The sequence below is a fragment of the Dendrobates tinctorius genome, unplaced genomic scaffold (assembly GCF_039654945.1).
Source record: "Dendrobates tinctorius isolate UK_male_01 unplaced genomic scaffold, ASM3965494v1 ptg000237l, whole genome shotgun sequence".
Lineage (NCBI taxonomy): Eukaryota > Metazoa > Chordata > Amphibia > Anura > Dendrobatidae > Dendrobates > Dendrobates tinctorius.
Window position 1 is genome coordinate 579,657 of NW_027361904.1, and position 15,059 is coordinate 594,715.

A 15,059-nucleotide genomic window follows, 5' to 3' on the forward strand; every position below is an offset into this window, starting at 1 on the left:
GGTTTACTGGGTTCTGGCAGAAAGAGGGGAGGATAATATCCTGTGATCTTTGGAAGTCAGACATGACGTTTGGAAGGAAAGATAGATCAAGCTGGAGGACTAAGGAATCATCTCTAATTGTTAGGTAGGGTTCCCTAACTGAAAGAGCCTGTAGTTCTCCTTTATGCCTTGCCGAGGTTATTGCTACGAGGAAGGCAGCTTTGCACGAGAGGAGCTGAGGGGTACAAGACGTCAGGGGTTCAAAGGGCGATTGTGTAAGCCCTACATTCAGGTCCCATGGGGGAACAACAGCTAGTTTCTTTGGATGTAGTTTGATAGCTGATGTCATAAACCTCTTTATCCAACGGTGGTTGGCCAAGTCCTGGTCAAACATGGAACTTAAAGCCGCAACCTGTACCTTGAGGGTGCTAGACCTTAGCCCTAATTCAAGCCCACTCTGTAAGAAATCCAGGATACGAGAAATATTGGGATGTGTTGGGTCAGTAGGATTTGGCAGACACCATTATGAGAATTTTTTCCACACTTTACCATAGATGGCATTGGTGACCGGCTTCCTTGATTTCTGCAGGGTCGCAATTACAGCATCTGATAGGTCCCTGGCTTTTAGGACCTAGGCCTCAGTAACCAGGCAGCTAGCTTCAATCCCTGAAGATTCGGGTGGTGTAGGGGACCCTGTAGGAGTAGGTTGTGTTCTATGGGTTAGTGGACTGGCCCATCTATTTGAAGCTCTGTTATCAGGGCAAACCAGCTTCTCTTGACCATCCTGGTAGCTCCAGTATGGCCAGAGTTCCCTCCTCTCTGATCTTCCTCAGAGTCATGGCCAAGATTGGAATCGGGGGAAAGGCATATGCCAGACGGAAATTCCATTTCTAGGCGAAGGCATCTATTACCAGAGATTTTTCCCTGGGGTTCAGGGAGAAGTAGTTTTCTACCTGAGAATTTTGGACAGATGCTAGCAGGTCGACCTCTGGGAAGCCCCACCTGCTTACTAGTCCTTGGAAGATTCTTCCGTTCAGACTCCAGTCGCCAGGCTGAATACATTGTCTGCTCAGGAAGTCTGCCTGAAGATTGGAGGTTCTCTTTAGGTGGACTGCTGTCAATGAAAGGAGGTGACTTTCGGCCCAGAAAAATATTTGTCTTGAAATGGATTTTAGGCTGTTGAATTTCGTGCCCCCATGATGCTTGAGATGGGCTACCGCAGTCATATTGTCGGAGTATACCTTGATGTGATGACCTTGGACCAGTTCTGTTGCTGCCAGGAGAGCCTCCTCCACGGCTTTTAGCTCCCTGAAGTTGGAAGATCTTGAACTTACTTCCTGACTCCATAACCCCTGGAATGGGGTCTGGGATACTATGGCTCCCCAGCCTTTTTTGCTGGCGTATGTTGTTACTGTGATTAAGGGGAACTGAGACCAACTCACACCTTTGCTCAGATTTTTGGGGTCTATCCACCAAGCCAAGGAAGCTCTTACTGTTCCTGGAGTCAGCACTCTTCTGTTCAAAGAGCGATGGTGTCCGTTCCAGCTCTCCAGGATGTGGGACTGAAGCACTCTGGAATGGGCCTGCGCACAGGACATCATTGATCCCAGAACTGACATGGCTGACCGGAGGGTCGGGGAGCTCTGTTTCCTGAAGTCCAAAATTTTTGAAATTATAGAACTCTGATGATCTACCGGAAGAAAAGACATCTGACTTCTTGAGTCTAACAGTACTCCCAGAAATCTTCTCCTTTGAGAGGGTTGGAACTGGGGTTTCTTTATATTCGGAATCCAGCCTAAAGATCGAAGAATATCCACAGCCTGAGCTACCTGGCTCTCCAGGGCCTGGTAGGAGGTACCTACTATCAGCAGGTCATCTGAGTAAGGTACGATGCAGATGGCCTGATTCCGAATATGGGACACGGCTTCCACCATTATCTTCGAGAATACTCGTGGGGCAGAGGATATGCCAAAGGGGAGCACGTTGTATTGGTAGTGCTCTGTGACCTTCTTGAACTGCAAACCTTAGATACCTTCTGTGGTGAGGATGAATAGGGATATGGAAATAGGCATCCTTGAGGTCTATGGTGGCCATGAAGGAGTGAGGGCCTATCAAGGGAATGGCGGTTTTTACCGATTCCATTTTGAACCTGCTGTATGCAATGTGTCAATTAAGAACCTTCAGATTTATTATTATTATTCTCGCCTCTCCTGTTGGCTTTTTCGCTAGAAATAGCGGGGAATAATGACCTTTCCGCGTTCTTCCACAGGAACCTGGGAAATGGCGTTTGATTGTAATAGGGCCTGTATGCCCGATTTTAGCGTTTCTGAGCCTCCCGAGATGGTAGGGAGGTGACTCTCAGACCCGGGGGGGGATGACTCGAACTCTAAGAGAAGGCCCTCCCTGAGGACATTGAGGACCCAAAGGCAGTTGGAAACCGACTGCCAAGTGTGGAAGAAATTCAAGAGCGCCCCCCCCCCCCCCATCCCGGGTCAGAGTCATTGTTTCTCCTGCTGTTGCTGCTGCTGCTGGGGGATGAGGATATAACTACCTCTCCACTTAGCATAGCTCCACCTTCCTGTTTTCCCCTTCCCTTTTGACTGGGAAGTCTGAGTCTGGGGGGCTCAAAAAAACTCTTCCTGGGGGTTGTCATGATAACAGTGCTGGGTGACCGGCACTTCTGGGGTTAATGTTCAGATCGCAGTGCAGACTCTCACCTGCACACCTGGGACCTATTATGGTGGCCTCTCATTGGTTCTGGGGAGGCTTCTTATAGCCTCAGGAAGCTCCCATCCCCTGTCAGTTATACTTTCGCCCTTGGCATTGTGTGGTGACCCCTGAGTGTGTTAGTGCTGTGTTCTGGTTACTTGATTCTCTGTGTATGACTCGGTCTGTTCTCTGGATATCGCTTTGGATTCTGCTTGGTACCTTCTATGTCGGTTTGGTTTTTGATCTCTGCTTGGCCCTGACTATCCGTTCTGTCTCATCCCTGGTACTGTACTGATATCTTGTGTATGACCTTTGGCTTTGTCTGACCTTCCGTCTGTTTATCCCTCCTGTACCTCGCTTGCCTGGATCATGCTTGACCCCTGCTTTGTCTGACTCTGAGTTTTCTTCCTCCTCTGAAAGCAGGACGCTAAGCCCCACCCCCGTGCAGTCACATGACCGTTCACATGACCGTAGGTCCTGTGCCTGCTTTCTAAACTTCTGCATTCAGGCCCCGTGCATCTTTATTGTCCGGCTGTTCTTGTCCCCAGGGGTCCCTACGGTGCGGGTGAGTCCCTGCTTAGCGGAGGCTGTACGCCGGCGCTGTCAGGACCCTGACAGGGGTCTTTTGCTCAGGAAGAGCCTTCCTCTTATTGGTGGCCTTTTTAAGAATTTCTTCCAGAGCTGGTCCGAAGACGTGTTCACCCTTGAAGGGGATGGAGCAGAGTCTGACCTTAGAGGTTACATCCCCACTCCACATCTTAAGCCAGAGCGCTCGTCTGGCAGAATTAGATTGAACAAGGGACCTGGCGGAGGTACGAATCATTTCCATGGTTGCGTCTGCCAGGAACCCTGTAGCTTTCTGGAGTATGGGAAGGGAATCGAGAAGCCCACACCTTGAGGTTCCCTGAGAGATATGATTCTGTAGCTCCTCAAGCCACCTGAAGAGGGATCTGGAAACACATGTTGAGGCAATACCCGACTTTAATGCTAATGCAGAAGTCTCCCAAGCCTTCCTTACTACCCTCACCACCTGGACGTTCATCTTCGGGATGTCCCATTTATATCCATCACCCTCCAGGGGGAACCTGTGCTTAAGTTCCGATGGAGAGGAATAGCGCTTCTCTGGGTATTCCCATTCCTGGGAGATCATATCCACTATGCTTTTATGCACAGGAAACCCTGCCTGTTTAGCCCCCTCCAATCCTCCAAACATTCTATCTTGGGCTGACTGAGGTACTGGCTCACATTCTAGCCCCATAGTGGCACGAAGTGCACTAACCAGCTCCTCCACGTATTCTGAGGAAAAAAGATATCTTCTGGCATCGGATATTTTAGTGGCTACCATCTCTTCTCATCTTTCAGAGCCTGAGTCATATGTTCGCGCTGACTCAGAAGCTGAGTCCTCTGACTGAAATCTGTTTTTTTTTTGAGGGAGATGGGCCCACTGATGGAGGGGGGAGGCGACTAAGGAGGTCTGAAACTCCTGCTTTGACCAAGCTGCGGATTTTGACAATCAAGGAGGGGTGCTCGGCTCTAACCACTTTATCTGTGCATGCCTGGCACAATTTCTTCTTCCATGATGTGGGAAGCCTTTTGTTACAAATGGCGCATTTAACCGCTTTTTTTTTTTTATTTAACTGTGTATTTTATTAACATTTTTAAACAGATACAGAAAAAGTACATGAATGTATAGATATGTCTCACAAGCTTGTTAGCAATAACTGTAAACCAGAAATCAGTATACATATCCTAATATCCACTAATACAATGAAAACGGGGAATATGACAAGACGAACAATACAATACTAGACAGGGAAATATAAGGAGGGGGGGGGAGGAGCGGGGAAGGTGAATATTTCAGGCTTCCATCAAGGCCAAACTTCACTGTTATTCTTTATTGGCCCAATAAGTGTCCCAGAGTGACCAAACACTCTCAAATTAACCGCTTTTTTGGTGGTGCCTTTATGGGAAGACTTGTCTCCCTACGAGAGAGGAGAGAAGTATTTGGGAATTAGTAAACCCCTACACTCAGGCCACCACCACCAGGACCCACCCCATTACACACTCACTGTGGCTGGGGCAGTGCTGGGCTCTGCAGATGCAGGGCAGGAAGATCTCTCCATGCTGACAGGGGATTTGTCTTGCCTGTCGGCGTCTTCCAGTGGGTTTATGAAGGGTTAAACCTGCCCTCAGCGCTTACTTTGTTTTTCCCCCTCCCCCCTCCCAGGGTCCGGAGCAGGCCAGGGTGTTTCCGGCATGCTCTTGCACTCTGTCAGCTCTCCAGGGGCCGCCATAGGCCAGACCAGAAGTCACCGCGTTACAGGGTGGAACGCATACCCCGGAAGTGACCGCACGTCTATGACTTCACTTTCGGGATGCCGACAGCGCGCACAGGAGGAGGAGAGACCGGAGGGCTGCGGGAAGCCTCCGGTTGTGGATAACTGGCCCGCTTTACCCCCCGAGGGGGCGCGGGTGGGCCAGGAAGGTCTCGAGTTCCAAGAAAGGCGGGAGCAGCACGGAGGAGGGGAGGCAGAGCCACCGACCACTACTGCCCGGCATTCAAAAATCCTCAGGTAATCTGCAGCAGCCGGCCACATAACATACCCCTAACCTCTCTATGCCCCATGGGGGACAGGAAAGACACTGGAGAGAGGGAGGTAGGAGGGACCTTTTAACCCCTTTGTGCTTCCTGTCCCCCATGAGGGCGTGGAGACAACCTCCCATGCAGTTGTGGAAGGATGATAGAGAAAATATCCTTATATTCACCTGTCCTAAATATCCCCCACTCTAATCCATGCAACCGATCATGCAGAGGAGCCGGGGAGAATGACGCCTGCAGCGAGCGGGCCCCAGATCTCTGCTGCGCTTAGCGAGCGGTGTCCTGTCACTGAGGTCCAAGGCAATCTCGCTGCAGGCGTCATTCTCCCCGCCTCCTCTGCATGTACAGTCAAGAGCATTACGGGGGGAGGGATGATTAGGACAGGTGAGTACATGGATTTTTTTTTATTCCTATTTTTACAGTTGGCCACTATGGGAGCAGACACTACTCTCATAATGGTCCCCTGCTGGTGCTGATCGCAGCAACCTCCAACCTCCGCGGCAAGGTAGGGATACTACCAGGCCAAAAAATAGGGTCAATATTCCAGGTGTCCTTGTATGCGATACAGTGGGGAAAAAAGGTATTTAGTCAGCCACCAATTGTGCAAGTTCTCCCACTTAAAAGGGTGAGAGAGGCCTGTAATTTACATCATAGGTAGAACACAACTATGAGAGACAAAATGAGAAAACAAGTCCAGAAAATCACCTTGTCTGATTTGGCAAGATTTATTTGGCAAATTATGGTGGAAAATTAGTATTTGGTCATTAACAAAAGTTCATCTCAACATTTTATTATTTCTCCTTTGTTGGCAATGACAGAGGTCAAACGTTTTCTGTAAGTCTTCACAAGGTTGACACACAATATTTGTGAATTGAGTACCTTACTAGACAAGATATTCAGTGTTTCCATCATTATGGCTTTTTATGGTCACATATAATTTTTTTTTCACAGTGGTGCTTTCTTTATTTTTGCAGGGTCTATTGGGGTCAGTGAGGGCAAGCAGACATCTCGTGGGGGTGCCATATCACGGCAAGGTAGTGTAACCACTAGGTATCACTATTGCTCACGTGTGTCTTCTCTTTGCTCTATCATTTAGAAGCCCCCCTCTTTAATTATTTGTAAATTAAAGCTGTTGTGTGTGTATATAGTGGGTGGGTCTTTTTCAGTGATGTTTAATATGCAAATTAGCCTGTACTATTCCCAGCCTCTTCTGCTATAATGACACTCTTGTAGGAAAAAACTTTTTTTGATAAGGCAAAATGGGGTCAAATATTAATGAGATCCAACTAGAAAAAAACCCTAAAAATTAACTTTTTCTGCAATTAAAAGTATATGTTAGTATATACAAAATCCTTTGAAAAGGGGACTATAAATGGATTAATTGTAATATCGGGAACAATAATACACAAAAGCTGAAAGTCTTTAATAGGCCCTGTTCACCTAGCTTTCAGCTTTTGTGTATTGTTCCTGATATTATTATTATTTATATAGCACCATTGGTTCCATGGTGCTGTACATGAGAAGGGGGGGTTACATACAAATTACAGATATCACTTACAGTAAACAAACTAACAATCACAGACTTATATAGAGGGGAGAGAGGACCCTGCCCTTTCGGGCTTACATGCAACAGGATGGTGGGGAAGGAGACAGTAGGTTGGGGGGTTGCAGCCGCTCCAGTGATGGTGAAGCGGTGGCTCCAGTAGTGGTGAGGACGCAGCGGGGATCATTGCAGGCTGTAGGCTTTCCTGAAGAGATGGGTTTTCAGGTTCCATCTGAAGGATCCGAGTGTGGTTGATAGCCGGATGTGTTGGGGCAAAGAATTCCAGAGGATGGGGGCTATTCGGGAGAAGTCTTGGAGGCGGTTGGGTGAGGAGCGAATAAGTGTGGAGGAGAGAAGGAGGTCTTGGGAGGATCGGAGATTACGTGAGGGAAGATATCGAGAGATTAATTCAGAGATATAGGGAGGGGACAGGTTATAGATGGCCTTGTAGGTCAGTATTAGTAATTTGAATTGGATACGCTGAGGGAGTGGGAGCCAGTGAAGAGATTTGCAGAGGGGAGAAGCGGAGGAGTAGTGAGGAGAGAGATGAATTAGTCGGGCAGAGTTAAGGATGGACTGGAGAGGTGCGAGGGTGGGAAACCAGATTGTAGATTGTCAAAGAGCAGGTTAGATGAGAGATGGGAGGAAAGTTCAGCGTGGATGTGCTTCTCCAGCAGTTTGGAAGCGATATTGGGCGATAGCTGGACATAGCGGTTTGGTCGAGGGGTGGCTTTTTGAGGATAGGCGTGATTGTACCATGTTTGAAAGCAGAAGGGAAGGTACCGGAAGTTAGTGATAGGTTGAAGAGGTGGGTTAGAGATGGGATAAGAGTGGTGGTGAGGTTGGGGAGGAGGTGGGATGGGGTCAAGTGCACAAGTGGTGAGGTGTGATTTGGAGAGAAGATGAGCAAGCTCCCCTTCAGTGATGTTGGATAAGGAGGTTATGGGGTTTGGGCATTGGTCTGGTATACAAAGGGGTTGTGGTGGTTGAATAATAAAGACTATCCGTGTTTCGTCTATCTTGTTTTTGAAGTGCATGGCGAAGTCCTCAGCAGAGATTACTGAAGTTGGATGGGGCAGGGGTGGGCGGAGGAGGGAGTTAACTCATTTATAGTCCCTTTTTTTTAAAGGTTTTCATATACAGTATACTTTTAAGTGACTTGCATTAATTTTTTTTTTTAGGTGTTTTTTTTTCTAGTTGGGTCTAATTGCACCCATTATAATACGTTTTGCTGCATATAGCAATAAACTTTTTAAAGCAGGGAGGACTTTATTACAATAAAGTAATAGGGCTGTCAAGATAAATTGTTTCAGTTGGGGACCCTCACCTGAAGGTTCCTTTCACTGTATGTATGTGTATATATTACACTTACTGACCCAACTCCACATCATGTGCTGGCTTTAGATGGTTGTCCAAGACTTTAAACATTGGTCTATCCTTATAATAGGTAATCAATGGCTGGATTGTGACACGACAGCCCTACTGAACAGCTGTTCTGTGTCTGCCGCAGTGAGAACTGCTCGGTTATGGAGCTGCTCCATCTACTGTATATGCACAGGGGACGGATGCGCAGTGCGAGGCCACTATAGAGTAGACTGAGCAGCTCAGTAACTGTAGTTGGAAGTTCTAGCTGACACAGAACAGCTGATTGGTCGGGTTGCTGGGTGTCATGCGTGCGGGCGCATGCTGGGTGTCACACGCGCGCGCGCACACACCAATCAAAAATTAAAGGGAATCTGTCACCTATTTTTTCACCTATGAGATGCAGCCACCGCCATCATCTTTAGCATTCTGTAATGCTGTAGATAAGCCCCCGATGTAATCTGAAAGATAAAAAAACAAGTTAGATTATACTCTCCAGGGGTGCAGTCTGGCTACAGTGGGTGTCGCGGTCCGGGTCCGGTGCCTCCAATCTTCTAGCGATAACGACCTCTTCTTTGCTTCTGTCGCAGCTCTTGCGTAGGCGTAATTCTCTGCCCTGTTGAGGTCAGAGCAGAGTACTGCAGTGCGCAGGCGCCGGACCTCTCTGACCTTTCCCTGCGCCTGCGCACTGCAGTGCTCTGCTCTGCCCAGAATTACACCTGCAAAGGAGCAGCAACAGAAGCAAGGAAGAGGACGTCATCACTAGAAGATGGGAGGCAGCGGACCGTGACACCCATCGGACCCGGACCGCACTGGATTGCCCCCCGGTGAGTATAATATAACTCGTTTTTCTTATCTTTCAGGTTACATCTGAGGCTTATCTACAGCATTACAGAATGCATTACAGAATGCTGTAGATAAGCCCCTGATGGCGGTGGCCGCATCTCATACTGGAAAAATGAGGTGACATATTCCCTTTAATGACCTATCATAAGAATAGGCCATCAACGTTAAAGCCGTGGCCAACTTCTTTAAATCACAAGCAACTAAAATGCTGTGCTATAACTATGGAATTCTTACTTCTTGCAGTGGAGTACACTAAAGGCTGCTGGAATAGAGAGAAGAAAAAATTAGTCTACCGATAAGATAAAGAAATGACAGAGAGTCGAAAAAGAAGCAGTATTTGGATTCATTTTCATATCCTCAGCAACATAAAAGCAGAATGTAAAATATGTAACGCTAAACTGTCATACCGAGGAGGGTCTACGAATAATCTTCACAGGCATGTGAGGACTGTGCATCCTACAGTGAAGATTGATGAACAAAGGCAAGCTAGTGGTCATGTTAGTGTGCCGGCTGCCGAACCTGAAGTCTGTGCCTCTGTCTCAGGTATGGAGGTATCGGAAGCTATAGCATCGGTAGCTGCAGCATCGGAAGCTGCAGCATGGGAAGCTACAGCATCGGCCACTCCTCATGAACTAACTAATCCCCAACCTGTAGCAACAACACAAAGCTCTATAATGCAGTTAATGGTACATGAATCCATGACGCCTTTAATGCAAGCTTCATATGATGAGGAATTGGTTGCAATGATTGCCAGAGATTTCCAACCATTTTCAATTGTGGAGGACAAGGGATTTAGAAAATACACCTATTATCTGAATCCCATGTATAATATTCCAAGCAAGAAAACAATCATCCAGACAGTCCTTCCAAGACTATATGACAGAGAACGTGCCAAATTGCAAGACAGGATTACAAGAGTTACAGCAGTTTGCCTGACAGTCGACTGCTGGACGTCCAGCACCACCACTGCATTCATTTCTGTTACATGCCATTTCATAGAAAACTATGAAAAGGTGTCCTGCCTTCTGGACTGTTTTGAGTTCAGTGAAAGACACACTTCAGAGAACTTGGCAGTAGAACTACTAAGAGTTGTAAAAGAGTGGCACATAGAAGGCAAAGTGATTTGCTGTGTTAGTGACGACGCAGCCAATATAACGAACGCTATTAAACTTCTAAATTGGACCCACCACTCATGTCTTGCACACACTATCAACCTGATCGTGAGAGATGCCCTCAAGGTTATTAAGCCCACTCTGGACAAAGTGAAGTCCATAGTGGAATTTTTCCATAAAAATACAATAGCCACAGAGAAACTGAAATCTACACAACGACAGATGGGTATGCCCGAGCTGAGGCTGAAACAAGATTGTGTGACGCAATGGAATTCAACATACCACATGCTTAAACGAGTCCTGGAGTCGAAAGATGCAGTCATTTTAACCCTGGCCGTTGTCTGTGCACCTGTTGACACTCTGAACCAAGAAGAATGGGAAGTAGTGCGGGAGACATGCATTGTGTTGGAGCCATTTGAACAGGTCATTGTGGAGATCAGTGCAGAAAGGTACAATAGACCGTTATTTAATTATACAGGGTGGGCCATATGGATACACCTAAATAAAATGGGAATGGTTGGTGATATCGACTTCCTGATTGTGGCACACTAGTATATGGGAGGGGGGAAACTTTTCAAGATGGGTGGTGACCATGGTGGCCATTTTGAAGTCGGCCATTTTTGATTCAATTTTAATTTTTCCAATGGGAAGAGGGTCATGTGACACATCAAACTTATTGAGAATTTCACAAGAAAAACAATGGTGTGCTTGGTTTTAACGTAACTTTATTCTTTCATGAGTTATTTACAAGTTTATGACCACTTATAAAATGTGTTCAAAGTGCTGCCCATTGTGTTGGATTGTCAATGCAACCCTCTTCTCCCACTCTTGACACACTGATAGCAACACCGCAGAAGAAATGCTAGCACAGGCTTCCGGTATCCGCTGTTTCAGATGCTGCACATCTCGTATCTTCACAGCATAGACAATTTCCTTCAGATGACCCCAAAGTCTAAGGCCTCTTTCACACAACAGTTGTTTGCCATCATTCGCAATCCGTCAAATTTTGAAGAAAACGGATCCGGTGACTGATGCCGCCGGATCCGTTTTTTTCTCATAGACTCGTATTAGAGACGGATTCCGACTGACGGCCGCAGGTTTCATCCGTCATTCGCCGGATCCGTCTGAAATTGTTTGTCCGGTGGCTGGAGACAATAATAATAATTTTCTATAGCGCCAACATATTCCGCAGCACTTTACATTTCAGAGGGGATTTGTACAGACAATAGACATTACAGCATAACAATAATCACATAGATCATAACAGATACCAAGAGGAGTGAGGGCCCTGCTCGCAAGCTTACAGTCTATGAGGAAAGAGGTAGACACGAAAGGTGGGTGGTAACAATTGCCTTCATTGTTCGGACCAGCCATAATGTTAAGTGTGTAACAGTACAGACACAGAGGGCTAATCGATGCTTAAAGCATGTGGGAACATGATGTGGGGAACCTGGTTATGGTAAGACTTTTGACTGTGCCACACAGGGATAGTTAGGTTTTTTTTTTTTTTTTTAATCAGATAAATTTTTATTAATGATAACAATTATAACATATATGACATCAAGCAATTGTTCACATATAATCATATACTTTTATGAACAAAATTCCCCCCCCCCTTTTTTTTCCCCCCTATCCCCCCCCCTCCGAGACCCCTTCAGTGTCTTCCTCATTTCTATTCCGGTACTCTTTCCCACATCCATATATAATTGTTTACTATGAACATCCTCTATATCATGATACATCCTCCCCACAAATCTAACTCCATTCTACCCATGGATGCCATATGTTATGAAATACATCGAGTTTATTTCTCTTAGTATAAATACTTTTTTCCAATGAAATTATATGCTCCACCTGCGTAAGAAAGTCTCGTCTAGTCGGAGGCTCTTCTCTGATCCAGAACCGAGCAATCAACTTCCTTGCTATGAACAACAGTCTAGCAATCGCCAGTTTGACCATGGATACCGCTACTAATTCTTCCACATAACCTAATATACAGACCAAAGGGTCTCTGGGGATTACACACCTATATATCAATTTATCAATTCAAACCGATTCAATACAACTGTCCAGTGGGTAGACAATCTAGGGCAATGCCGCAGCATGTCTGCCCATTCCTGCGAACATCGTGGACACTCCGAATCGGACCTCAAACCCATCTTGAACATTCTATCTGGAGTTCTGTAAGCTCTATGAATTACGTATAGCTGAGACATCCTCCCAGGTTCGCTCATAGAGATCTTAGGCACATATTCTAAAATAGATTCCCATCTATCGTCATTTATCTCTCCCAATTCAGCTTCCCATTTCACTCTAGACTTGATGGGATGTTTGACTAGAAAGGTGAATAATAAATCTCTATACACTTCTGAGATTGCCCCCCTTGTCACGCTGTTCTCCAAAATGGAGGCCAGCGTGATAACAATCTGGATCTCAATAAGGTTCCTCCGACATTGCGACCGATACGCATGCTGAATTCTTTTATAATGATATAAATTTTAATGCGGTAACTGGAATTCTGTTTGCAGCTCCACAAATGACTTAAGTCTCCCCTGACCCATTAGCTCACCCATCCTTCTGATTCCTGCCTCTCTCCAGGGCCCAAATCCTTCCATTTGCTTGAATTCTTGCAAATTTATATTATCCCATACAGGAGAGTATTTGGTAAGGCCCATGACACCCCTAATCTGTTTAAGTTTTTCCCATACCTTATGAATTAGGAGAACAGTAGGAAACCGAGAGCCTAATTTTAAAAACTTCCCCCCTTCCAAACTCTCCCAGAGGCCATTTTCCAAACGAATATCTCAAACTACTGGGCGATTGTCCCTGTCCCGTCTCCACCCCCCCATCCTCCAATATGCTGGCATTGTGCTGATAAAAAATATACCCAGGGGTTAGGAAGCGCCAAACCTCCTTCCTCCTTTGGCCTCTGCAAAGTTTCTTGTTTAAACCGTGGGCTCCCCCCCCCCCCTTATTAGTTCGCAAAACAGCGATTTAATTTTGTGGAACCTACTCTGCGAGATCCAAATTGGAGAATTATGCAGTACATATAAAAGCTGTGGCATCACAATCGTTTTTAAAAGGTTCACACTTCCAATTACCGAAAGATGTAATTTATTCCATGCCGAAATTTTGGAACGAATTTTTTGTAACAAAGGGCTTAGATTAAGTTCTTCAAACCTAGTCAAAGGAAGGGCGATTTGTATCCCAAAATATTTAAATCTCGAAACTACCTTCAATTTTGCTGACCTTTCCACTTCCCCCATATCCCTATCTACCTCATCAATGGGCATAATGCACGATTTGTCCCAATTGATTTTGAGTCCGGAAAATTCCCCGAATTCCTCAATTAATGCCACCGCGTTATCCAAATTCTCCCCTGAGTCCTCCAAAAATAACAAAATATCGTCGGCATACAAAGACACCTTCTCCTCCTTCACTCCATAGACAAATCCTTTTATCTCTTGTTCATCCCTTATTTTAGTGGCCAGAGGCTCCACGGCAATGGCAAACAGCAACGGAGACAACGGGCATCCCTGCCACGTACCCCTATGTAATGAGAAACTATCAGATAATTCATTATTCACTCTAATTTTGCCGTTGGAGAGGAGTATAGCAACCCCACCCAAGATATAAACTTGGGCCCGAACCCAAGGTCCTTCAAAACCGACCACAAGTACTTCCATTCTACACAATCAAAGGCCTTATGGGCATCCAAAGACACTACTACTCTCTTTCCAGCATTTTCGGATGGAATTTGCATATTTAAATATAGCCTCCTTAAATTGATTGCTGTAGATTTATTGGGCATAAATCCCGATTGATCTGGGTGGATTACTTTATCAATCACGTGGGTCAGTCTGTTGGCCAAGGCCTTCGCCAAAATCTTTACATCTGCCGTAAGGAGTGAAATTGGTCTGTAGGACTCCGGATTCAATGGGTCCTTATCAGCTTTAGGAATGACCACAACAATGGCCTCTCTCATAGATGTAGGTAACATTCCCCTCTCCAACGACTCATTAAATACCTTCTCCAATTTAGTTATTACTACTTCATTAAAAATTTTATACACCTCTGCCGGAATGCCATCCGCCCTCGGGGCCTTACTACCCGCCATGTCCGCCAGTGCCACCCTCAACTCCTCCGCTGCAAGCGGCCTATCCATCCATTCTCTGTCTTCCTCCCCTAATCTAGGAAGCTTAATCGCCCTCAGATACCTGTCCATCTCCTCTTGACCTTTATGTATCTTTGAGGAGTATAGCTCACTATATAATTGTTTAAATACATCCAAAATTTGATCCCCCTGTGTAACCACATTACCTTCCTTAGATTTAATTGCATACACATGTGAGGATTCCCGTTGTGCCGAAGCTATCACTGAGAGCAGGTGCCCCACTTTTTCACCCTCCGCATAGAATGCCTCGTTCTGAAATGCCCGCCGTCTCTCTGCCTTACGGATGTGAAGTTTATTAACTTCCGAGTGGGCCACTCTCATGCGGGTCTGCGTAGCTTTAGTACACTGCGCACCCAATGCCTCCTCCACCGCCCTTAATTCCTCCATCACTGCTTTGTCTAGATTTTGAGACCTAGTCTTATATCGAGACACTTCTCTGAAAAAAATCCCTCTCAAAAACGCCTTCATAGTATCCCAGACTACATGACCCTCTGCACTACCTTCGTTTGTCCTAAAGAATTCTCCCAGTTCCTCTCCTATCTTTCCCATATCCAGCAACCGTAACCAAAAGGGGTGAATTTTCCATCCCATACCTGTCAACCTCCCCCGTTCTCCCAATTGTAGAGATATCACCAGTGGACAATGATCCGATAGGACTCTGGGCAAATATTCCACTTCCTGTACCAAGTTATCCATCCCCTCATTTCCCAAAGCCACATCAATGCGAGACAGGGA

General features: G+C 46.1%; 1 protein-coding gene across 3 annotated transcripts in view; it reads left to right on the forward strand.

Moving 5' to 3' along the window:
* The window catches only part of LOC141060415 (zinc finger BED domain-containing protein 4-like), a 33,074-nt gene that overhangs the window by 4,119 nt on the left and 13,896 nt on the right, over positions 1 to 15,059 (forward strand). Inside the window, exons 1-3 of one of the 3 annotated variants that reach the window (XM_073556663.1) lie at positions 5,643 to 5,792; positions 6,262 to 6,321; positions 9,282 to 10,599. In XM_073556663.1, the coding sequence (XP_073412764.1) occupies positions 9,347 to 10,599 (1,253 nt within the window). In that variant the 5' untranslated portion in view covers positions 5,643 to 5,792; positions 6,262 to 6,321; positions 9,282 to 9,346. Of the gene's footprint in view, positions 1 to 5,642; positions 5,793 to 6,261; positions 6,322 to 9,281; positions 10,600 to 15,059 lie in introns of those variants that run through there. The other 2 variants (XM_073556661.1, XM_073556662.1) reach the window with 2 other exon arrangements.